This window comes from Bombus impatiens, unplaced genomic scaffold, assembly GCF_000188095.3.
Source record: "Bombus impatiens unplaced genomic scaffold, BIMP_2.2 scf_0091, whole genome shotgun sequence".
Classification (NCBI taxonomy): domain Eukaryota; kingdom Metazoa; phylum Arthropoda; class Insecta; order Hymenoptera; family Apidae; genus Bombus; species Bombus impatiens.
The window spans coordinates 843,676-870,779 of NT_176510.1; the positions used below are offsets into that span (position 1 = coordinate 843,676).

A 27,104-nucleotide genomic window follows, 5' to 3' on the forward strand; every position below is an offset into this window, starting at 1 on the left:
CCGCCGTCGGCTCCGCCGCCACGTCCCCCACGGCCCGTTGCCTCGAATAAACTCTCTCGATCCCCTCTCTGCCCTCACGACCGTGTCTCTTCGCCTCTTCTGTTCTTCCCTCCACCATACGCGATTCTATCCTCCTCCTTTTCCTCCTTCTCCTCATTCTCCTCCACCTCTTCTTCCATGTCCTCTTCGTCCAGCTGGCTCGCTCGCTCGAACTTCTTCCTCTACCTCCTCTCTCTTCTACGCTACCTCTTCTTCTTCTGGGTTCCTGCCCTGCGTCTCTCTCTCCTTGCGTACGCACTTACCTGCGGAACGCGGTCGTACGTGCTCGACGGTGGCGCTTCGGCCTGACGAACCAACGAACCGCTCTTCCACCACCAAGATCGCGCCCGATCTTCCATCTAGATCATCCGAAAAATATCTTCACTCTCGAGGGACTCTCGTATTATATCCGATCACAGTGGTGTTCTTCTATGTTGCCATACGTATATCGTCGTTTGTCGTTTCGTTCGTTTGTGTGTCTTCGTCGAGTTCCACGTGTGTGCGCACGATCGGCAAGGCGCCAGTGAGAGAGCGGATCGAAACGAGCTACGGCCCGATTCCAAGGATCGGAAAATCGTGGCACGGCTCGCGAGGACGTCGCGAACTGGAAGCTCTCCTCGCGTATTTTCGGAGCCAGGTCCCCGCGGTCGAGCCTCCTCTGCTTCCGCTCCGGTGTCCCCCCTCTTCTTTCACCAGTCATGGTTGCGCAAGCAGGTATTCGGAAATAGCCCGGTGGGTCGCGGTTATGAATTGATAGCAAACACATGCTGGACACTACGCGCGGACCGGCTTGCAAGACGCGAGGAGTCGCCTCGTGTGTTTCTCTTCGTCGTTCCTGCCAGTCGTAGCCGAGTTCGACCAGTTTCTTCGCCGAGCTGCTCACCTGCCGTCTTTACAGAGAGACCTGCCATGGCTCGCGGTCTCGTGCTTCTCGAAACCGTGCCTTTGCTTATCGACAATGTTCGATAACGTCTAAAGTTGACAGCAAGTCGAAGATTTTCCGATCGTGAAGACTTTCTTTCGACTCTGCTGCGTCACACAGCACCAGACGATACTCGAGAACGATCATTTTTAAACGTTGATCGTTGTTTGAAAATTCGATGAAAGTTTTCATTCGCGAACCAGCATTTCGTTATAGTGTGTAAAATAGTGTAAGAGAAGTTCGTAACGGCAAGCTCCGCTTCTGTCAGACCACTGATGCTCCATTGACAGCTCGCGTCATCGACCACTCGAACCGCCGACACCTTGAGGATCTAGCATGGGCTAAAAGAGAACTTTCGATTCCGCCATCGACTCCCTTTTCGCAATTATTGTTCGCGATGCCGTGACCGATCGAAGTTCGATCGTTCGATCGACGAGCAGCGAACGTTTGCCTCGATGGAACCGACGATCGTACCACGACCGAGACGAGTTCAGTTCAACCCCCTACTTGTTGTGTTACTTTCCATCCAAGTGATGTAATAGAGGCGCGTTCGCGCGCGATACACGCCACAGGGAAATACAAAAGACGCAAAGTGAATGACAGTGATCCGGGAATTCGTGTATGTACAGTGAGCACGGGAGGACAGCACTCATGTACGTTGACTACGGCGGCGACGCTTATGCCGGAATGGGAATCAAGGCCATGAAGTCCTTCGCCAGGCCCAGAGGTATGGAACCGAGCAAACGCGACCGTCCACGTCCTTCTTTCAGCGTGCAACTTCTCGCGTTTATGGCTTCTTTTCCATTCCTGCGGTTATGAAAGATATTTTTTACCTTCTTTTCCTACCATTACGTACCGAGGTAGTACTACGGTTTTTTTATCATACGGAGTATTTTTTTTTCAGGATTTTTGGGACGTAGTGTACTATGTTTTACTTTGGGGATTTTGTCATTTTTATGTATATAGTATTTCTATTTTGGTTCATGTAGTACATACGATGCACTGATGTTATTAATGTACTATGTATCTTTGTAACGTAATATTGCATTTTCTTTTGGAAATGTCGTCGATGATCGATATTTCTTGTTATGCTGTCGACGCAATACCACGCGATACTTTGTTCATGTAGTTTCCTTGACGAAATTGTACAAACTGTTATTTGGCAAATTATTGTGCGAGGAAACCTAGTTAGTTTTTCTTATTTTCTACGTACGTTTTATCTACAATTTCAAAGTGAAGAATGCAATTCGTTGGATTCGTTGATTAACAGTAAAGTCGGTTGAACTAATATCGTTAATGAGATTTTCGAAATTTTGCTTGACAAATTATCGCGCGACAGTATCTAGGTGTCGATAAACCTGAATATCTATAGATTATCTTTAAACTGCGCACGTAGAAATAAAAATGTACTTTGCTACGTTCAATTGTACGTATTTATCTACGATTTAAAAACGATGAATTCAAGAATCACGCGATTACCAAATTTATGAATGAAGAAACTCGAACCAAGACGCGTCGATTCACAGTAAAGCTCCGTGGCACGCTTCTCCCCGTTGAAAGTTAACCCTGACAGTCAGACCAGTCGTCTCGTAATCATTCAGACTCGCGACGGATTAACGTGACGAATAGTTAGGCGCGCGAACGTGACTTAGGCTCGGACAGATTGTAACAGATGTGGAGACCGTAGCAGTGCAACCTGCGTCCCGGTCGCATATGCACTTCCTGCAGTTGGAGGGACTCTCTTTCGTGGGGAAGGGAGTCTTGTTCCAGAAGTGGCCGACCCTTGACCCTGACACGCTTCCTCTTGCTCTGCGAGCACGGGCCATTTCTCTTCTGCAACTAGATATTAGGGAAATAGCGGCTTCCAATTAACAAGATCTCTTCACGTTTCGTCACAGAAACTCGATACAAAATTTAATCTCGGGCACGAAGTCGAGCACTTCAGGCAACGATTTTGCTATCAGAGTGTTTAATTAAATATGTAATTTAGCGTTTTACTCTTTGATTAGAAACTGACTCGTTGAGTTTGCATCGTACACGTTCATTAATCTCTTCGGAGATAGATTTATTGAGATCGGGAAAAGATAATTGTCTTTTATTTTTCACTTACGTCTATCCGAAAAGATTTTGATTAACGCGAAACAAGATAGATACGTAATTGGAATTTTAATGCCAATGTTTAAGGCATTGCGTTTTATATCTTTCGCAGTGCTTCTTGGACCAAACGTTATCCGGCGTTAACATCCAGCAACGTAATATATTAGCACTTCTCAACTGCTTGAAAAGTACAATTCTGATCCTAAATCGATAATATCGATCTGCCATATAAATCACCTCTTTAACACCAACCTTACCAGGCCCGGCCGGACAAATGACCGGTTTCGATATTTAATTTAAAACTACGCGTTCGTCGTTACTTCTTTTGTTCGTCCAACTTTATGTAAATTTGTCTATCAAGAAATATCGAGAAATTGATTAATCGGATAACAGAAGAATTTACATAAAGTTGGACGATCGTAGGAAATAACAAGGAATGTACAATTTTTAATTAAATATCGAAACCGGTCTTTGTGACCGAGCCTGCTAAGGTTAACGTTAATCTTATGTCTCTGAAAGAATTATCGACAAAAACGATGCAACCGAGATCGAATTATAATACTTTTTACGTTGCATTTAAGCGCAATAGCGATGCGTACACGGTTATCTTCTACTCGAAACTCGTACTCGATGTACATCTACTGAAACGCGCGGCTTAATGATAAATCTCACGGGTGGATTACACCCGTTGTACACGCGTGCTCGTTGGCGAACGCAAGTCGAGGCTGCTTCGCCTCTAAGTAGGGGATATCTCGAGCGAAGAAGCTATCCGGCGATGCTGCTGCTTCCTGGCAACCGGTTCCAGCGAATGGCTTGATCCGTTTTGTTCATGTAGATATCACCGAGAACCGAAGACGGATTCGAGTGGATCTCGCTCCTCCTTTCCATCGACTCGCCTTTGAAGTTGTACCGAGTCACACGAGTCACGTATTTTTATCTATTCGTATCTTCGTTTATAGCAGATCGAGTTCGGGCTTTTCTACGTTTCCAAACGAAGCGAAATCAAATCTCGCATCTAATCTCTCATTTATTTACTTCATTTTCGTGTGGATTTCCTGAGAGGATTTGGACAGATATCGATTATCGTCGAGATATGAACAGAATTCATCTGCAATTAGTTTTGTTTCATTAACATTTTCGATCCGAGATGATTTCAAAGCTACGATGAATATCGTTACGAATAAATATTTCCATGTGCAGAGGCATGACGATTTCGTATAATTACGAACAATTTGAAACTTAACACCAGATGTTCAAAGAAATAGAAAATAATCAACTTCTTAACTGATCTTGACGAATGCATCTATAAATTATATTTTCGAATCGGTCGCTGAAACAGGAATTTCCTATTATCTCAAATACAGAGAAACGCGTAGCTACATTCGTCTGAAAATATACGTTGTTTTCTTTCTTTTTAAATATCGCAAGTGATTCATTATATAAAAATATTCGTCGATTCGTAAGTCATTTTATCCCTATTTGTCCTTTCACCGATAAAACAATCGTTGAGTCGTTAATAAAAATTCGTTTCTCCGCCTAACAATATTACAGTCAGTTGTTCGTTTAACAGTACACGAAACATTTTGCGCTAATTGCGGTTTCGGTCGAGGCAATTTGCGTCGTGGCGAACGATCCGATTGGTCGTGATCTCGTTTCGATCACGAACGCGTGCGATCGGTCGCGGATAACGAGAACTGTGGCAAAAAAGAAGGGAGAAAGAAACGGGGCCTGTACGTACGTATCGTTGTTTTATCGTGATTCACGGAGTGCAACCGGCGGAGAGGGACTTTGAAAAATATTCCGCGTGTAATTTCCCTGTGGTAGATTACAGCCAGTCGAGACGAAAACCGGCGGCGACCTCGTGAATTAATAACGCCGCGAAATGAGAAAGTAATGGTCCGTTTCGATACCAATTGCCGTGATACCAATGCACATTTCGATCGATCATTTCGAGAAACTGGTAGCCCTTGTTTAACCCTCTCACATTCTTTCGAATCGTTTTCGACTCGGTGCTGCTTTTCGCAGCAAGAAAATTATCGTCGTAAATTTTTAGTATTCGCTTACAAGGAAATAAAACAAAACTGTAGAAAGAATGTATCGCATAGACGTTTAACGATACAATTTTTGGACGTTTTAGACACTCGTTACGACGGAAGATAAAATGGAAATATAAAAGTACAATAGCGCTGGCTAGAATTTATTTTGATACAAGTACTCGTGTGATTTTCAGTTTGACGAAACTAGAAACTATACGAAGGAAGGAGGAAAGGAGTTGGACAGAATCTGGAATAAAAACGAGTGACGGGAGATTTTCGCCACGAGCGACATACCTGCGTATGAAATCATAGAACAATATATCATTCGTCGAGCAGCTTTCTATTAATAATCTCCGTTCGACTGCGTCAAAGTCGGTCAATAAAATCGATCGTTCGAACCAATTCTGGATCGATCGACCCGTCGTTCTATTGCTTATCGATCCTGTCCAAATTTAGATCTCCATTGCAAACTATACAAACTAGCCAACTACATACGCGGCAGGAAAACAAAAACTTGCATTAAGAATAATAATTTATATCGAGATAAATAAAATTACTGCTTTATAATGGAAAAAATGATTATTTATTTCGATATAGGAATTTTCTACGAAAAATATATAACACACCAGATATCTTCCATTTGAAAATCTACAAAATATCGATCGTGCGCCAATAAATTCGTATCAGGCCTGTTCGCCTATCGATACGTTCAAACGATGATTTCTCACGGTACACATGCGTATAATTAAGTTCGTAATGCCGGTCATTCTGTGGCTCTTATCTCGAGCACGGCGTCCCTTTGTGGCTGCTAATTGGCGAACCGTTTAATATTCGATAGCCTGGCGAGTTTTCTCGTGGAAAAGCCACGGTAACGAAGCTCTTAGAGCGAACGCAGCGAAACGATAAACGATTCAGCGTAATCGGCCGTTTTATCTGCCAGTGGGCTCGAAGAGAGTAGCCAACCGGCTAATCAACATGTCTACGATAATTGGTCCATACGTCGCAACGCGTCGTGGACGCAAGTACCAGAGTTTTAGGAGTTGTGTGTTTCAGCTTCGTTCACACACGCGCGCATACTCGTGGTTGGAATTTGTCGCCCGATGACGTATCGGATCGTCTCAGGAAGTTGGCATGGTGTGCATGCACGTTATCACGGGACGCACGCCGCCAGGACACGATATCTCGGTGAAACACGCGGTTTCTTGATAATCGCCGCGGTTAACAATGCCGCTGCCACTTGTTGCCCGTACTTTCCTCCCTCTGCTGATCTTTTCGCATAGTTAACTTCGTGGAATTCGACGAATTGAATAACGATGGCTCGCGAGGATCGGTATTAGAACGATTTTCACGCATAGAAATAGGCCGTGGAATCTCGTTTTAAGGATATTAAAAGGCCGCTCTACTCGCTGAAATATGTTGCGATGCGTGCATCGACAGTTAGGCTTCATAAAATTTGCATCAGTTTCAGTTTACCTGCGCATTAGCGATTCTTTTCAGTTCGTGGCGCGATAGCAACGTTGAAACACGCGTTTCAAAATGTCCGATCATTTCCCAACTGCAGTTCTATTATCGTTGATAGGAGGTATGTTGATTGTAAAAAGATAAAAAGTTAAAGGCTAGAAAGAAACGGGCGAGACGTTGGTTAATCGAGAGAAACAGATCTGTAGAAAATAGTCGCGTACGGATGATTCTGCTTTTCAACGCGTATTGGACAAAGTTCGCCTAAGAATCGGAAAACGAAGTACAATCGCGAGAAACGAGACCATCTGCGACGCGAACATCTCTAGCCATTTATTTTAAAACGAAAGAGCCTAGCTAGATACAAATCAGGAGCCTCCTTTCGATAGGAAATTTATTTTCTATAAAATTATAAAAAATTCTAAGGCGTTAAACGTAAATCGCAAGATATTTCAACGTGTCGAGCCTCCTTTATATATACCGGCATCGAATAGAATTTTAAATAGAAAAACATCTACACCTTTGTTCAAATTAATTTGAATAAATTTTGCAGCCTGATAATTGTATAGATGGCGGAGATTTTCATGAAAATTTTACTACGCCAAAAGAATATCCTTAGAATATCAGAACATCCAAACGTGCGAACTCTATTAATTTCTTCGTTGAATTTATAGATCTACAGATTTTCCCATAGATTCATCCCACAGATAGACGTATCGAGATGCTGTCCCACAGTCGTTATCCTGACTCGCAAATCATAGTGTTTCCCGCATTTCCGCCAGTAGTTGCGTCCATTTAACTGATTTAACTGGCACGACACCGATCATTAACGACATTAATAACACGCCATAAGGATTCGTACTTTCGCCGATTAGACGTTAATTATTAAGCGTAACACGCTCGTTGTCCGTTCTTATCGTGCCGAGACACGCGGTTTCGCGATAATCAACAATGTCGCCAGAGCGCTCGTTAACATGGTCGTCATTATCGAGCCGCGATTCGGACCAAGGGCTGCCCCTTCGTGCCGTGCTGCTTTTTTTTATCTCTCGCGTTACCCGCAGGATTATATCGTGGTCCTGGCTTTCGGTTCGTTCCGACGCAGACCACCGTACAATCTCTCTTAAACGAGATAACACATGGCTATGGTTTCACAAAGATGGCAAACTCCCATGGAAAGGTTTGTAAAATTCAATTGGAGAATAATTTCCGTTGTACCGTAATAAAATTCGCGCAGAAAATCGAAACAATTACAGATCAGAAAACATGGTGTTGTAAACGTTGGAATTTTTGCAATTTGTCGTAGGAAATTACCATTGTTCGTATCGTCTCTTGGAATTATGGAAACGAATCGTTCGATTTTAGAGAAATTGCACTCTGATCGTGTGACTAGGTTTGTACTTACCGTGCAATGTCTCTTAAATGGAAGAACACGTGGTTTTACAGAGGTTTGCAAAGCGAGCAAGTCGATAGAATTGAATTAAGATCGAAATGTTACGAATGAATGGAAAATGAGATGTTAGAAATAGCAGAGGAACGCTATGGTATAATAAACGTTAGATCTTTTGCAATTTATAATCGTGCAATTATCATCGTCCGGCAATACGTAAAATTATGGAAGTAAATAAATTTGCTTTTAGAGAAGTGGAACGCTAATCATACAACCGGGATTGTAATAAACGTACAATCTTTCGTGAAACCAGATAGTACGTGGTTACAGTTTTACAAAGATGGCAATCTTCCGTGATAAAGTTTGCAGAATTGAATTAAATGGACTGTTTTCTCTGTTACAAATAGTCAAGAAATCTAATGCGATATTATAAACATTATGTCTTTCGTAATTTATCTTAACATTCATCGTTATTCGCAGCAGCTCGTAGCGATAACTGGAATTATGAAAATGAATCATATGCTTTTACAGAAGTTGAACGCTAATCATATACCTGGCAGAGAACGAAATCGAGAAAATACGATATTTCAAAACAAACACGCTTGAAATATCCGTACGAATAAATTTGTTTAATCTCTATCATCTACAGGATTTAAAAAATGAAATAGTACGATCCGTGAAGAATTACATATACAATACTACGATTCTCTTCTGGTTCCACGACAAATTCCCAAGACGGTAATTTACAAACTCGTTTGAAAGAATCCTTCGTTGAATCTCCTTCGTTTCCCAAACCTGACGATCGTTCCTCTTGATGGTTAACCATACGAGAGGCGTGGCTGAAAAGACTATCAACAAAATGACGACGTACCAAGCGCAAACAAACCGTCGTCGTCGAGATAGATAAGTTTTATCTGGCTACCGGATAGCCCTGGTCAGCCCTTTCGGGGAAACCGCAGTCTATACAACTTGTGTCGTATATTCTTAACGACACAGGATGTGTACAGGGAAATTACGGAATCTTACCACAATCTCTGCAACCACGGACCTTCATTTTCTTCGTGCAATTCTCCTCATCTAAAATCCTTCTAACTTGACATAACGAACACGCTGACTCCAAGTGGCGGAGCTGCAATCTACTTGAAGCAAAACATCAATTACACAGAAATACAGTTTAGCAACAATATCGAAACAATTTTTTTACCGTTTTACTGACTTTTCGTCAACGAAAAATATGTATCTTGCATTGAGCATTCGCACCGTGGGCGCTAATAAAGTTAGAAGGTGCATGTGATCATAAACATACAACGAAGAAGGTTCTTTTATCCCGTTGATTAAATAAATTTTCACTAATAAACGTAATTGTTCCGAAATTTTTGCCTCTGTTAGAGTAGACATAAAATTGATGTAATCCTTATGTTGTCATTAGCGTGTCATTGCTATGTGCCATAATCGCCGAAGGTCATACCGAACTTTTTCTTCTCGTTGTCACGATCCGATGCGATGTGAAGCGCATAATATCGGTTAAAATATTCCAAACATTATTCCTTTTTACGCGTTAAATTACAAGATTTCGAGAACAAGATGAATATTTTTCTATGTTTTTTTTTTTACCAACAGCGACAAATTGTTCTTTAAAAAAATACCGACAAAAAGTGTGACATTTCTACCGCTGAAATCCTTCTCTATGTAAGGACAATGTCTAATAATATCGGACACACGTTCATGCTATTTTTATAACGAATAGCGTGGAACGTTCTCCGCACCTCTAGAGATTTGCGGCTGTTCTGTGGGGAGGAAAATACATATGTATTTCGTTCTAGTGTATTTTTACCACAGCAACCCTCGTTCGTCTCGAATTCACGTTCTTTCCAGTGGTAAGTGGAATAATTAGGGTGAGTTCCCCTATTGGACGCGTTTCACGTTTCCACGAGGCCGCCGAGCAACAGGTGTACGAGGGTCACGTGCACGCTAAATAGACGCTGGAACGGTGCACCGTGTGTCTCATTAATTAGCGCGATCGACAGTTTGCAACTTGATTAACCGTGGCCTGCTTCTTTGTGTCGAATAATTCGCTAGATAACGAAGCGTAGGTAGCTGAGAAAATTACGCAAAGTAATTGAGTAATATATCAAATATAACGAAACTGGATCTTTCTAAAAATATAAAGCGGTATTTCCATGGTAAAAAATTTTATGCAACAATTTTAATTCTCTTAGAGTTAAATCGTTTTAGGTTTTAGACAAGAGAACAATTTTTCTCTTGTCAATTGTTAATTCTTCAACGACACAGAATGTTTATTGACCAATTTTCCTATATGAAATAATTGCATTACGATGAGCAAATACGAGAAAATACAACGTTCCGATAATATGTCTACGAATCGTTCTATTTCGTCAGAGTAAAAGCGTTCTATCGATAAAACGTTCTTCTGGTATTTTTCACGGACTGAAATTTAAGAGCAATTTTGTCGAGAACTACTGGGTATATTTATCGCGTACTTAATTAATAACTTATCGTGGTATACGCTACATCGAGAGTTATGAAAGGGCTAAGGTGTCGTTATTCGTAAGTTTTACATTTGCCAATCGTCTGACTCAATTTTATCTGGAGAAAATGATCCTGTCCAACTTTCCAAACGCAAAGAAATCGCAGTTACGACACCTGTGCCGTTTTTAATGTCTTGATTAACGGATAGAGGGAAGTGTCAATTAGAAGCACGAACGATCGGTGCAGCGTCCAGAGCGAAAACTGCTAGACAAAAAAAAAAAGAAACGAGGAGCGAATATAAAAACGAATTACAGTCGTTTTCTTGCGTGCAGAGCACGACTAAGCGTTTTCTTCCAGTGATTGCTACCTTTGTTTGCTTTGTTCACGTGACCTGACATCTTAATCGTCACGAATTTCCCATCGGATTAAATCAAGACGTTTTTCTGGGTAATATTAATACATGAGTCGTTAATACATATTAATACACAATATTAATGAGGCGAAGTCGATGGAACAAGAAACGAAAATAGAACAGCGACGATTCGAAGAGTCGCAATTAAGTCTCGTTCGTACTAGTCAAGTTGAATGGAGGCTAGTTAGGCATTTTTCACGCCGTTTCAACTCGTATATCGTGGATCGTATCGCTGATAAGCGTTTTCGTCCTCGTCAGAATGTTGCACTTTTCGCCAGATGCGTTCGATATCCTTGCGATGCAAGGCCAGTCGTCAAGCAAGCTCTTTATCAATTAATTCTGCCTATATTACTCATCGATTCTATGTATATTACTTATTATTAATTCTCTATATTTATCTATCTACCGCTTCAATTTAATTTCGAATCGCTTGATGGATGTAATTTGATTTGTACGAGCACGAATTTGAATTCAAACAACACCAGAGGTTTACCAACGTGTACCTTCTATATTTACTTGACTTGAAATATCTTCAAGTTTCTATCTCTCTACTCATTAATCAAATCACTCGACGTCGAGTCAGTTTGGATTCAAGCAACTTGACCAGTCCGAGCGAGACTCGAAACGAGACAAAGAGGAAGAAAAGAAAAAAGAACGAAAGTTTACAAAATTGTTCGAGTCGTACACGTATGCGTGTAACGTAGCGAGGAAATAAGAGAGTGGAAGATTTTGGAACCGAACTGCACACACAGGCTAGTAGTTTGTTCAGGACAGCTGCCGCAGTTGTTTGGCTGCTGAGTATATTCCAGAGTCGCCGTGGAAAGAGGGATAAGCCAGAAGACGTTGCCAGCACGTGCCCCGTGTCCGTTAAAACTCATCTACAAACTTACTTCGCCGTGTTCCACGTGGTGGAGAAGAAGGGAAAAAAATTACGACCCCATAAGCGAGCGCCGAAGGAACTCGATCGTTTTTTAATTCTCCAGCTTGGAAGAAGAGAGAGAGAGAGAGAGAGGGAGAGAGAGAGAGAGAATATGGTCCAGGCGTTGCACGCGTTTCCGGGAAAATTTGACGTCAACCAGAGACGCTCGATTCTCTTTCTCTGTCAATTACGTGAAACGCTTTTATCGGTCCGCGCTTCCTAGTTTGTTCGGCACTGGGAAATTATTTCATAATATATATTGAAATGCAACGTAGGTTCTTTTAAATTTTTAAGTTCTCGACTTTTTCACTCTGACACATTCGAACGCTTGTTTGTCTTTGACAGAGATTAATTTAATCGAAAAATTCGAGACAAACTTTCTTGCAAGATTTTATTCTTTGCGATCATCGCAGCTAATGTATAATAGAACCACACGATGGAATTAATTTCTTCAAAACGATCCGCTCGTAGCATCTCTCGGATTTTTGTCACGTTGAGACAACGTAGACTCATAGATGACATTACGTCTGCCCGTAAAACTGTAAAAAGCTACGTAGGCTGCTCGGAATTTCTCCAGCTTTTTAACCTTAAATCTCTGTACAGGACTAACTATACCTCTGGTAGTTGATTCGTTCGCCCATCTACTACGCTTCTCTTGCAAATTCTTAATTATCTGTTCATTTATATCGATCTTTAGCTGTACCAAAGGCTGTTATCTTTGCAATAATTAAAAATAAGCAAAGAAATAAATGAAATTAATATACGTGTAATAATAAATTTGGCGTAGGTACGTACATATTTGGCAAAGTTTGTTGGAAACTTCTGTACATTTACATTGCGTCATTGCTAAATTATAAGCTAGACAATGAAGGTTGTTTCAAACGACGTTCTTTTAAGTAGGGCCTGATTGTTATTTCTACATTATTCATTTAACATTATTCAAATGAGGAATTACTTAAAATACTCTGTCTCGTGTTTACACATCGTAATGTGATCACTTTGCATAAGATACGAATTACCGGGACCAATCGTTAAACTGTTCAAAAAATATGGAATAATATTCTGTAAGGTATTTATCTTCTAAGAATTTGAAACGATCCTCTAAAAATGTTTCCGTCGATAAAATCCGAACGATCGAGCCGACCACGATGACGAAGTACAGTCGCTTTGCAATTAAAAGCAGTACGTTTCGCCGTGACAAAAGATTCTTCGGCTTTGTACACGGTTACCAGGGAAAAATGCAGATCACCAGAGAATACCAAGGCGATTATTAGATTTGTCTTCGAAGTGAAAGAGTGCACGGAACCGGAGCAGATCGAGAGTGAACTTTCTATCGCTGATAATCAACGAATGGTGAACGTTTCAGAAGGAACCTTTCGTCGGTGAAAAATTCTGTGCTACTCTCTTTCGTTGTTCACTGGAATTTATTCTGCTCTTGAGTTGCGAATAGTCCGGTCTGTTTCAAAAGTTTTAGTGTTACCCATAAATTGAAACGATCACTAAAATTTATATTGCCATACGACAAACTATAAGCCGAGCCTTTTTTTTTTAGTAGAAAAATGGGTGAAACGTGAGTGATTGAATTAAAAATTTTTACGACACCGAACGGTTGTCAATGCGACGATTAAAAATTGTATTAAAATTATGATATAACAAACTAGAAACGGAGTATTTCTCTTTTAAATGTTCCCAAAACTGAAAACAAGACAACACGTTCATGCATATTTGAAAACCTAATTCCTACATTCTACACGGGCAGCCTTTAATCGCTCTTAATTCCATCGTAGAAAATTCTGAAGGGAAACTGAAAGGGGCAATAAATTCGTTTTAACGTCTGAAACCAGCGGGATCAAAAATCCAAGTCGTCCAAGGGACTCTTTCGAATAGAAGTGTGTCGCTTCAAGTCAATTAAGCTTATCGTATCGAAAGAATTATTTTTCTATCGACTGTACGATATCGGTTAGGCCCGGGGTTGAGCTCTGGCCGCAAATAACGCGAGCTATGCAAATTTATGTTGAACGAGCCGGGTCAAGTGTCAGCCGGGTCGCGGGTCATTAGCCATTTGCATTTCCATTCGATTAAGCAATGCCCATCGCGGATAACTTGGCTTCGATATCGGTCTGGATATCGAATTTTGTTCCGTAATAAGAGAAAAAAAGCACATAGAAACGAAATAACCATTCTTGCACCTGCACCATTTCCATCCTTAAATTCGCCAATTATTTTTTAGCCGTAGCTGTTTGAATTGGTAATATTCTTGGTAATATAGCGGCGAAGTATAAAATAATATATACGAGAAAGTAATAAAAATCTTACGATTACTATGTACAATATAAACCACAGGTCAACGTAATGTGTACATATATGCAATAAAAATCCTATATCGCGCAAATAGGTTTATCCTATTCACATTTTGAGATCACACACGGCATAATTGTAAATATCTCGACTGTCATTGGACAGCACTTAGTCACGAACATTGGCTGGAAAGTAAAAGCAATTAGACAGCTATAAAAGTATTCTCCAGAGGCTCTATGGTTCCTAATGGTGCAAGAAGTTAACGCGAGGAATGCGGAGGTAGACAGAGCTCCGTCTAGACAAAGTTACCACGTAAGTAGCGTGTTATACCACGTAAGAAATAATGCTACTTAACTTCAATTCATTCGCGTACTCGATTTAATTTTTTTTTATCCAGCTAGTATTCCCTTTAAGCGTTCGTACGTCTAAAACAACCGCGATAATAAATCCTCGATTTCATTTAAAAAAAAAAAAGCCCTACCATGAGAGTCGATGCTTCGATGGCAAAGCAATTATTCGAAGATTAATCGGTCTGTCCAAGGCAGCACATCTCAATAGGCTTTCGTTTGAGGACGTAAGAGTGTCCCAACAGCGATCGATAATCGCGATCGCCACAGATAGGCAGATGCATCCTCGATCTATAGGCCTGTTTCGATCACCAGCTCACCAGCTAACAGCCATTACATCAGATACGATTAGTCGCACGAAAGGAAACGTAATGTCCACATGTTCCACTTGTAACGTAATTACGGCCCGCGGCTCTCCTGCGTACGGGGTGCTACTTGTATAGGTTCGAAAGGTTTCGTACGAGAAAGTGGCAGATACCAAACGCAGCCTCCTTCGACTAGAATTATCGAAAATGAATTAAAAGAAGCTGTATTTAATGGCTCTATTCAAGCTACATTTAATAACGATAAAATAAAAGAATTTCATTTGGTCGAGTATCTTGTAAGTATTTCAGGTCTCTAAATTCTTGAGAGAATTTACTTCTCGTTCGTGGGAGATTGTATAGATGTTTTATGTAAGTTAATTAATCTTCAATTAAGGTAGGTTAGATACTTTCGTGTAATTGTAGGTGATCGACACGATTACTATGTGTTTTACGTGGTACGTATCGACAGTGGTATTTATCGCGTAGAATATATAGTGTCAGCGTTGTCAAGTTAGCGTCAGTCACCAGTGTCAAAATTAGGTATCTTGCAATTGAGTGGTCTGTGTCACGGTATTGTGAACATAGTCCAACGATACGTTTTTGCTGCAAAGAGCAGATACACAGAGTGGTTGGTAACTGGTAATACAAGCAGAAGGGGGGGGAAAAGGGAGTGATTCTACGCGAAAAAATAAGTCGAAAATATAGAATAAAAATTTTTCATTCGAGGCTTTGTTTTCGAGAAAATCGACTTTGAATTTTCTTTCACTTTATCGCGTCTCGTTATAACGGAATCGTCTCACTGTAGATTGTTGTCTCGATGGAAACGTTAAAAAAAAAAGAAAAGATTTTTGTTTTATATTTTCGACTTCTTTTTTCGCGTAGAATCACCCCCTTTCCGCTTGTACCACCAGTCACCAACCACCCTGTATATTTACGAATTCGTCTACTAACTTCATCTTTATTTCCACTTACATGTAGCGAGTGGATTCCATAAAAAAAGTGAAATTTCAAATGAATTTCAATAAATATGTAGCGGTACATATGTATGTTCAAATCATGTTGATGTTTTGCCTTGGAGTATCGTTAGAATACTCATAATGTAGTAATAAATGAACTCCAGGCAAAACGATATCGCCGTTATGTGCATCCATCAAACGTAGACGAATTTGAATTTTCCGGCTCTCCCCCGACCAGTATAAATAAACGGACACGATCGTAAGGAGTTCAGTATCTATTAGTTATGAACGTGTTATCAGCGATCTAATTAGCGATTTACATTATCTTTGGCGAATCTGTTAGTACGAGCGATTATTGTCTGTATTAATTTATCATTTTAAATATACTTGACGGTTTTCAACAGCGAGTTATCTCGTTTTTCGAACAAACCAACCATCCTCTACACAGACTAAACGATCCTCTACAAATAAAAACCGCTGGACACAACGAACCTCCAATTTTCTCATAAAAAGAAATCCCCCTATTCCTATATTTCCCATCCAAGCAAAAGCCAAATTTCGAATCTTTCTCCCTAAAAGCTGCACACAGATCCAGAAAATGTGTAATCCCTCAAACTGAAGCAAACGTTAACCGAAATTCACCACTGCTTCGTTTCATCGGCGTATGAAACCAAATCGCAACAGCGTAAATTCGGCTTTCGGAACACACGAAACTGAGGCAAATTTTTAGAAAGGCGACCTCGCTGTTTAAACATTCTCACGACGAATACGCGATTCGCGTGAAGCAAATATTCGATGGAGAAATTTGTAGAAGGTACGAATTCGACCTAAAATTCTTCGATCACGGAGGTCTTCGATTCGCTTGGTACTGACAGGAGATAAATCTGCGAGGCCTCAGGATCGACTCCATCGCGATCCACGGAATCCGAGGGGGCATCGGGCATTTACTGGCAGAGCTCGTCGTGCTCGATCATACACGGCATTCGCAACGAGCCAGCCACAGGCGTCGTTCCTGCAAATGTGGTCCGATTGATATTCCAACCACGGGGCAAGCGTTGCGCCGTGGCACGTGGGTTTTCAATTCGACTTCTCCGGCAGCCGTGCCGGCGTTCTCCGTTCTCTCGATCCTTACAACCGGACAATCCTTCTCCTCCTGACGATTACACGTTCCACGGCGCGTACGTTCCCTCGTCACGATGAATAATTCCGTATCGTGGCTGATACACTTTGCACCCGTGCCATCGCTCCCTCTGTTGGATATGGTGTTTCGCGACAAGGCTGTGCCGATTTTTCAACGAATTCGTTTAGGATTATCTGTAGAAGAAGGTTTTGAAAATTCTTTACGGCCAACATTTTATTTGCTTCTTAAACAAGGAGATCGTAATTCGTCGTAATTTTTCAGTTTGGTCCGAGGCTAATAGTCGTATTCGCTTGGAAGTCGAGCTGATCGACCACGTTTTCTGGAAATTTCTTAATTTTCATATCGGAACGTACGATCGTAAATAGCGTATCGCTGTACACGTGATACGAATGACGGTCAGAAATTGATAGGTAACAGAATCGTGAGTAATTCATGACTCTGACTTTATCGTGAACTCTAAGTCTAGCATTTTACGCAAATAGATCGATCCGTTTGTCATCTTGTAAAACATTTCGATTTCTTAACTTCTTAGCTCGACGTTCGTACATCTCTTAAATATCTTCTCAAATTTTACGTATCGGAGGATGAATAAATTTTGAAAAACGTTCCCTTCTTTTACAAATTATACATCGATTCTACGATATAAGTCCGTTTTACAGGGAAGGATTAACGATATTCGTGATTTATTATTTCTATCGCGTGTCAAATTCGCCAAAGCCATTTAAGGATACGTCGGACGATCGGGAGAGCTCTCTAGCGAATAGCTGGCTCGAAACGACCACGAACAACGTCGATACTTTGTACGTTTGTAACCAGCGCGCCGGCATGCAAATTTGTTGGCTCGCACGTGTTCGTGAGTGGCTGTACGCACACGCACGCGGCCGCGTGTGCCTGTGCGCGTTGAGACAAAGGTGCTTATGGGTTACGGGAGACTTACCGTGCGTGCACGCCATACATACTTAATGGACTTTCGGCGGTACGCCGTTGGAAGAGCTTATAGCCATGCAAATCCAGCTGTGCAGATATCCCCGCGTTCCCCAAGGAAACACGATTTTTATCGCACCGCGCCATCCTAAGTTTCTTTCGTCTAGAACGCGTTCTCCTGTTTCTTCGTCTCCTTGTTCCTTTTCTTTTTCGTCTTTTCCTTCTTCTTCTTCTTCTTCTCCCTCCTCCTCCTCCTCCTCCTCCTTTCTTTCTTCCTTCTTCGTAAATCTTGATAAATCATAAATCGTTCGATTTACTGTTTTGAGAACAGGTTTCGTTTTAAAGCTTCGTTTCGTAGAAGCGAAGAGAATAAAGTTCGAGCCTGACGGATAATTTGCGTTTATCGAAAACGGAAGAAACGTAACGAAGCAAGTTTGATAAGATAGAACGGTGGCTTGTGTGAAAATAAAGCCAGTGGTCTGGTCATGTATGGCCGCAGGTCTTCAGCTTCCTTCTGATATAGACTTTCCAAAACGATGGATTTTTTCTCGAACGAAATTGTAACAGTTAAAGACATTTCGTAGAAGCATAATCTGCAGAGCTATTAAGTATTGCCTGGCCATCGAAACGTTCTAGGCTAATTTCTAGCCTCGAATCGTTCACAAATTCACCCCAAAACTCCAGTCTAACCTACGATAAGGTAGCCCGTAATGAAAAGACAAGGAACATCAGATAACGAAACAAAATTCAATCCTTAACCATCCCCTCAGGAATTTCAAATGCGTGCTCGTACGTAAATGCCAGACAGAAAACAGTATCGCCTGACAAACTGGAATAACGTATGAAACGAAATCAAAGAACATCTTAAGATATTTGTGGCGCGATAATATTCTTCGAGATCAAAGCACGCCGAGACTCGAAAATCATATTCTTCGCGCATGTCCGAGATTCTCCGTGTAGGAAGGAATTTCTTGGCTGTCTGTACTTTCTACGCGCGCGCACTGACAAACAATTCAGAAATGGGCAGAGCGGCGCAACTTCGCGTTATAATATACGGCACTTTGAGCGCAGAAATGACCGATATCGCATACTTCGCAGTACGCACGTACTTTTATCCAAAAACGACGAGACGAAGGCTAAATTTCCTTAAAGAAAAAAAAAAAAAAGAAAGAAAAAGATTCTTCTAACCATTTTACGTATTACTTTTTCTATCAATTTCGTAGTAACGGCTTCTCCGCGATTAATTAAAAAGTCATTTTTGCAGCGACTCGACAATCATACAAAACTTTCAACTTCAAAAACGAATATTTCCATCTCGATAGAGCTAGGTTCCCTAAAAAAAAAATTAAATGCCACATAGGTGATGCATACGTGAAAATAACGTACCGTCAAACTTTCAACGAAACCATCAGGAACTCGATGTACGCTACAGATAGTTTAAGGAAATCTTAAACCCCGAAGAACTTTCAAAGTCTACTCATATATATTGTATATCGTATAGATGGTAGACAAAGAATCGCGGAGAGGAGAGCATTGAGCGATCGCGCCATAAGGCGTACGCCGCGTTGTGCACGGCATAGAGCAAGCGTACCTACAACGACGATGCACCTGCACCTGCCCGCCAGTTGCACCCCTCTTTACGACGATGCTATCTAGGATGTAGTGTGCATGCCCCCCTCGCCTCTGTTCGCTTTCGCTGCTCCTGCCGCCGCCGCCGCCGCGACACCTGACGCTCCTCCGTCTACACGCTCCTCCGGCTCTCTCTTCTGCACGCTGACGCGCGCGCGACCGCGTGCACGCCGCTTTGTGAGAAGTACCATTAACCTGGCTTCTCACACATCCACCGATCCCGACTGTTCCGAGTCTGTCTGCCTCTCTACCTGTCTCCCCTTTTCCAACAAACACGCAGTTTACCACCTACCGATAATTTTCATAGACAATGTTTGTGCTCGGTTGGAAGTATACGTATACGTATAATGTGTACGGATGTTGAGAGAGCTTTGAGAATGGCAAGGTATTTCATTAGGAAGGAGATGGTTTAGGGTAGGTCTCGGAGCTGTATAGGTGTCGGAGAAATTGGGATCGTTGGTCATAGTTTCGCCGGTGATTCAGAAAGATATTTAACGTTTCGCGTTTGACGGACAAAGCGAATTTTGTTGAACGACGCAATAATCAACTCGATGCAACGCTTCGATTTCTATTATTTACTTCGCAAAGATGATGTCAGATTATCGTAACGTAAGTAGAAGCAAAGCGAGATAACCGATAAACTCATCTGTTTTAGATTCTTGATTTAGCACACTTTCATAATCACCGGCACAATTAATGTGGGAGATTTTAAAATTGCGTGTGTAATTGTGGGGTAATTCTGGTTTTGTAGAGTTTGTTTATTATGTACCGTAGCGCAGAGGGAATTTAGATTCGAACGAGGAATTTTAGTTGTGTGAGATTGCTGAATCACTGGGAACCCCAACGTCCAGGTTGTGATATTTTCAAACGTAAACAGCCCCGTATTCGATAAATGTCGACTTCTCCACCATAGAAATTTGGAAAATCTAAATTCAAAAAATACTATGTTTTCTTTTCGTTAGCCCTCGCACAAATTTCCAGTTAAGTATATTATCCAGTTGAGTATATTAAGTATATTATTAAGTATATTATTACCATATCAAATGTATTGTGGTACACGCGGCCGCTTAATTTGAGCGTATCCTCACGTTGCAGATATACCGGCACAAGTGCCGCCGTTAACACCTGGGACCAACAAGAAGATGACCGAGGCCCTGGAGGCCTCTTTCGCCTCCTGGGAGAAGGAACGAGTCCGCCTCAACATAACCAAAGGTGAGTGCCGCCTTTTTCCTTCTTCTTCTTCTTCTTCTTCTTCTTCTTCTCTTAATACCGTGTATACTCGTATTCCAACCTCGTGGAAAACGTTCTTTCGTCTTTCTTTCTTTCTTTCTTTCTTACTTCGCCTCTTTTCCCTTCCTCCTTATGCACGTTCCATGGCGTACAGGTTTCTCAACGACTTCTAATTACAGGATCATTGCCGCGATACTCGTGATCCTATTCGCGAGCTTTGACGTTTTCATCCGATCTCTGTGTACGTGTTTGTTCGATTGCTTTTTCTATACCGATGTGAACTATAGCCTGCAAATGTATATGATCTATTTTTTTCTTCTTTTATCTCGTATCTCAAAGAATTTTTTTTTTTTTTTTTGCTAATAGAGACATTTATCTTCTATGTCACAGAATGTCCCTTTTTCTTTTTTTCTTTTTTTCTCGTCGAGAATCTCGTGGATCGATATTGAAAGATAGAATGTTTCAGTGTGTTGGATGAGATCGAAGTTCTTGAATCTAATCTCATTAAGAAGGTATTAGAGACGCCTTGAATGTATCGTTAAGACGTTAATCAGCTCGGTATAGCATAAATGTTGATCAAGACTGGATACATTTATTGATCCTGATTAAGATATCCTCGGAAAATGCATTTATTGAGAATCGAGAGTCAGAAGCAGATGCTGATTAATCAAGCCCCAGCGTTTTTGCAACGGTTTGTGGCATTTGCGTTTTTTCCCGGTTGCTATTCTAATAAGTATGATCAATCGAGGTTTTAATCGACGTAATATTCCTCGATACATATCATTCCTTTTAACTACGACATTCTTTAACATTCGTCTTAACATCTTTTAACATTCCGCGTTCTCCAGCTAAAATGTATATCCTGTTCCACTCTCTATGACCTCGCTATCCTTCGAAAATTTCAAAATTTCCAAACTTTATCTACTCTCTGCGTCTATCTACTCTTCAGCTCCAAGTCGATCCAACAACCCCGTAGGAAAATCTGTCTTATTTACGCGCTCTCGTTCTCCAAAAATTGTACTAACACGTACGTTATGCCAGTCACTTCTGAAACTGAAAACCTCGATACTTTGTTCGTCTCACTCTTCGAGACCAAGAGCATTGCTCTCAGCAGTTCCGAAAAAGAAATCCGCTCTAAAATATCCTGCACGCCTAAAGAACAGAAGCAAAACGCGACAACTCGAAACGATTATTCCGCAGAACGAAAACCTCTGGAAACTTCAGCGCACGATACTCGAACGAGCTTCTCGTTTGGTTGCACAACGCGTCACAGTCGACCGCGAACGAGAGAAATTTGTCGAAAAATCGGAGTATGGTCTGCGTGTGTGCCCTTTCGAAACCGGGAAAAACCTTGCTGCGTGCAATGGTACGTGCGTGCGTGCGTGCATGCGTGCGTGAGTAAGCGAGTGAGTGAGTGCGTGCGTGCGTGCACGGAGACGCGCGAGTATATACGCGATGTGATGTGATGTGCGACGAGGCGGCGATGTGCAGGAATTGTGAATGTGATGTTGATGGTTCTGATGGGGAGCCGATGCCACACATCCGGTATGCGCATTCAGAGCCACGCGGGTGTGACGTTACTTCCGGTCTACATGCCCCGGGTTCGTACCCTCCGGCCAGATCACCTACAGTCTGACCTCCGTGAACCTAACGAGCAACCTCGCGCCGTTCCACTTTACAGCGGTCCGCAGTCGCGCTGATTCTCTAGTCCTTTCTTCTTCCTTCTTTTTTGCCACCTTTTTCTTCTAGTTTTCTCTATAATATCGTCTTTTGATCCTTCCTTTCTCGTTTCTTTGTTCTTTACTCTTCTGTACTATCGATCTTCTTCTCGACGTCCATTGTCTTTGCTCTGGCGTTTGTCACAGTTTGGCTGTAGGCTGATGATGATTTAAGGGAGTAAGAGGATTTGGAGTTTGGAAATTTTGGAGCGGAGATCAAAGGAGGATTTTATTCTTTTGGGAGATAGCTCTTTTATGGTAGAGATTGACGTAGGTTAAATTATAGCGCCATGGTATCACGGTTTTTCATTTAAGCGGATACGAGTCGGATTGAAGTACAAGTCCCTTACGATGTTAGGACTTGCGGTACGGATTATGGTTTCAACTTAACTTAAAGGCAGTTTGTATTTGTAACAAAGTCTCGTTCGAACTGCAGCTTTATTTTCAACTGCTTATTTACACTGGAAGTTAGTTTTATTCATTCGAGTATATAAAATATTCAAATTAAAGCACAAGAGGATTTGGAGTTTGGGAAACGAGTGAAACGAGAATTTTATTCTTTCAGGAAATATCTCCTTTCGTTTTGTGTTAGACAACGATGTAGGATAAATTGCAATATGTTATCAAGGTTTTCTACATAATCCCTTGCCTTGCCTCATAGTATCGTATCACAGTCATAATATGAATTATGCTTGCAATCCAACTCAGGCAATTTGTATTTATAACGAAGCTTCGTTCGAGCTGCAGCTTTCATTTCGATTCTTTGGATTGAAAATTTATTGTGTTTTATTTGATTTATACAAAGTTTAAAGGTGCAAAAATGCACGCTATTCCTGTTAAAAACAATATATTTTTGTTTTCGTATATCTACTAGGCAATTTGCAATCAGTCTTCTTCATGGAGATTATATCGATACGTACAATATCCAAAATGAAGAGAACGAGAATTTGGAGTTTGAAGATTTTGAAACACAAGGTCAGAGGGAGAAACGAGAATTTTATTATTCTAGAAGACATTTCCTTCGTTTTATATTAGACATTAAGAGTAATTATATCGGTATGTAAGAGTAATTATATCGGTATGATACCAAAGTCTTCTTTTTGTTTAACCGCTTGCCGTGTCTCGCACTATCACATCACACTATGAATTATGAATCGTAGTATGAATTATGGTCGTATTTATAATTAGACGTAATATTTCTAACAAAGTTTCGTTTGTACCCCGGCATTAATTACAATTCTTTACATTAAAAATTAGCGATCGTTAGACTGCGGATTTTTAATTAAATTTAATTTATTAATTAAACGAGAAAGATCCCTTTCACAAGAAAGGTGATATATAGTAAGAGGAAAACAAGCGTCGGGGTGATACAATCGCTGTGAGACAGTAGTAAGACAAATACGTGTATAAATACGTTGTACTGCAGCTCTACGCTAATGCATCGCTCGGGTTAGCTAAGCCTGCATAAACCTTCTTTCTTGGATTGCTGGTTGAACTGAAGAAAAAGTTGATATTATTGCATAAAACGTTGCCTGACTCACGTATACAAGCAATAGGAGGAGAAGAACGAAGGATAGAGTAGAAAATGGTGTGCAGAAGTCGATGAAGTCGAAGAAACTGTGTGGACAATCGACAAATTCGTTCAAGATTTTAAATAGAAAGATAGTCTCGCCAAGCAATAATCGGCTGGTTGCAAGTGGATAAAATTTATACAGGATGGTTGGTAACTGGTGGTACAAGCGGAAGGGGGGTGATTCTACGCGAAAAAAGAAGTCGAAAATATAGAATAAAAATTGTTTCGTTCGAGGCTTTGTTTTCGAGAAAATCGACTTTGAATTTTCGCTCGGTACGCGTGCGGTGCGTTATAACGGATCTCACTGTAGATCTTTGTCCCGATGGAAAAATTACAAAAAAAATTTTTATTTTATATTTCCGACTTGTTTTTTCGCGTAGAATCACCCCCTTTCCGCTTGTACCACCAGTTACCAACCATCCTGTATAAATTTTATCCACTTGCAACCAGCCGATTGTATATTGCCATAATAGGATTCTCTGCATTCATAAGAAATTTGAAGCTGTTTGTGTTTTATAAAAAAAAATATATACAACATCGAAAATAAAGCACGCGATAGAATATTCAATAGGTGAAACAACGCTTTAGTTAAGTTTCAATTTTTCGATCATATCGATAAAAATATGAACCTGCATAAACATCCGCAGTCTGGTAATCATAAATTGATCTGTAACGTGTAGTTGAAGTGGAACCATAAACGAAGAAGGGGTTGGTATTCTTCATTCGAACAACACAATATATCGCGTGTACTACTCACACTATCGTGATTTCTGTCTGGATCAATCGGAAAGACAATTAACGAGTAAGTGGAATTGCAAGTAGTTTGATGTTAACACGATCCATTTCTCGAAGTTTGGTACCGTGCGTGCTACAACCGTCGACGAAGCACCTGCTGCACGGAGACACGGCGTGCATTCGCGATTGCATTGCAGGACGTCAGAACCCTCTGACGCATTCGTTATTATGATTTATTCAGAATTTGCCTTTCTTATGAATAATAAGCGCCGCCAAGGATGTATCCCCTTTGTCGAATCGAGACACGGCTCGTCACGTACCGCATCGACACACTATCAGAATGTTGCTCGCCACCGAGACTTGCCATCTTCGAACTCGCGCGATCATCGAGGACAAACATCATCGAGATCCTCGCGGTTAATATTCTGCGTTGATCGAATCCCAGGTCGAAGTCTCGATACGTTGATATTTTTTCGTTGACTCGTCGAGAATTTCTGCGATCTCAGGGATGAGAGAAATGGTCAACAAAGTATAGAAATATCGTTTATTTCCTCGTTTATTGGCAGATATCGTCATTTGACGAATTCGATCGAAGCGAGAGAGAAAGTTGACGAAAGAATAAAGAAACAAGGAGAAGAGAAAAAAAAGTGACGATCACGTTACTAAAGTTACCAAAATGAGTTGAAATAACACGGTCGTAATAATTAGAATGATTTATTATTGCAGTAATATCCTGCAATAATTGAAACGAATGTTCTAGAAGACATTGTACGAAACGAAATTGAAATTGCAATGTAAATTGGAACGTCGAACATAGCGCTGTGCTAACATCGGAGCGTTCAATGGAAAGCGATAAACGATCTTAGTAGAAGATAGAATGCAAAAGTAGAAACATGATGTTAAAGATGGTTAATTAAAATCTTCAGTGTGAACTGCCATAACCTCGCATCGAGACGCGTTTCGATCGGTCGAGTCAGACAGATCCATAGAAACGAAACGAAATTAAAAGGAAACGAAAAAAGAGAGACGAGGAGGAGAATGAGATTGGCGTCCACCTGTCCATGAGGGGCCGGTGAAATTTATCACTGGAGGGCAGGTACATCGTATCGTAGGTAAACTGCTTGGCCCTCGCGCAAGCCAGACGGCTCCTAAACCAACCGACCGAAATCACAGTCGGTATTTCTCGATTATTGTCGAAAATGCTTGCGCGTGACACCTGCGGCGATTATCTCTGTTTGAAGATCTCTCGACTAGCTGGATCGCTTCCACCGGTGCTCTTAGGCACCCTTGAGTTCTCGACAATTCGCGGTGTCTCTATCTCTCTTTGATAATAATCGCAAATATTTCGGTTATATAAATGTTCTAAGAAACTCCGAGCAAAAATAGTATATCTTCCATAATAATAATCGGTTTAAAATACAAACTATAATGGAGTAACTGGAGCTAGCAAGAAAGAAGAAGAAAAAAGGAACGGTAATCCTCCGATTCGAAAGTATCCAGCTTCTACCTAATTTCATTTTTAAGGTGCTATCGCAACGAGGAAGTAGTTTCGCTTTCTAATAGTTTGAGCGAACCGACAAAAGACCGGGCCAAAACCCATCAAAATCAAGTAACTCTCTCAAACGTGTTATAAAATTCGTGTTAAAAAATGATAAAAGCGAACTATACGCTTTTCAATACCAAACCTATACCTCTTTTTGTCCCTCTTTCTTTATCTTGTGTTTGTCTATGTCTCTCTGCAACAGATACAATTTCAATATCGCGTACAGCCCTGAATTTTCACGGTCTCATTGCACGCCGATCTCGAGTAACCATCAGCGGTCCTGGGAAACTCGTGTGCACTAGCATGGTGCACTAGCGGACGTCAGAAATCGCGATCAGAAATCAAAGGTGGCCGACGAAAGAGGCATAATGATCGGATAGAGCGAAAAAGAATAGAAGGAAGAACGTCGTCGGCCTTAGTCCTTGGATGGCCATAGCGAAATCGCGGAGTCGCGGACGGATCTCGCGATCGTCGTCGCGCGTCGCTACGTGACTCGCGAGAGTAACGCCGTTTTTATGAATGGAAGATATTCCTCGTTTCCATTCGTGGAAACGATGAAAACCAGCCAACCAGTCGACGAGGAGGATCGAGCCCGGGGATCGGTGTCGCGGCGATAATACATAAATAGAGGAAAGGTGAGAGAGAGCAAAGAGGACTTGGCTCGCGCGAGTGTCTAACGGCACGGCACGATCAAAGCGACCGCCGATATTTGAGGATCGCGCCGATGTTTGCCGAACTTATTCCTTGTCAGCATTGTTAACAGACTGCTCTCCCTCTTGCTCTTGGTGACACTCCTCCACCCTCTTTACCCTCATTCCGCTCATTCTTTCACGATTACTCCGTTTATTTCGCTTTTAACCACCTCCTAAATGGTCGGGTTATGTGAAGCTATTTTGGGTTCCTCTTTTTCCTTTCTTTCTTTTTTTTTTTCTTTTCGTTCGGCCG

General features: G+C 41.3%; 1 protein-coding gene across 6 annotated transcripts in view; it reads left to right on the plus strand.

Annotated features, from left to right (window-relative positions):
- LOC100745810 (ETS-like protein pointed) overlaps nt 1–27,104 on the plus strand; it is a 146,539-nt gene that overhangs the window by 84,859 nt on the left and 34,576 nt on the right. For 5 of the 6 annotated variants that reach the window (XM_003485975.4, XM_003485974.4, XM_012394513.3 and 2 more), the window contains one exon: nt 20,456–20,572. In XM_003485975.4, coding sequence (XP_003486023.1) covers nt 20,456–20,572 — 117 coding nt within the window. Of the gene's footprint in view, nt 1–62; nt 1,689–20,455; nt 20,573–27,104 lie in introns of those variants that run through there. The other variant, XM_033318380.1, reaches the window with a different exon arrangement.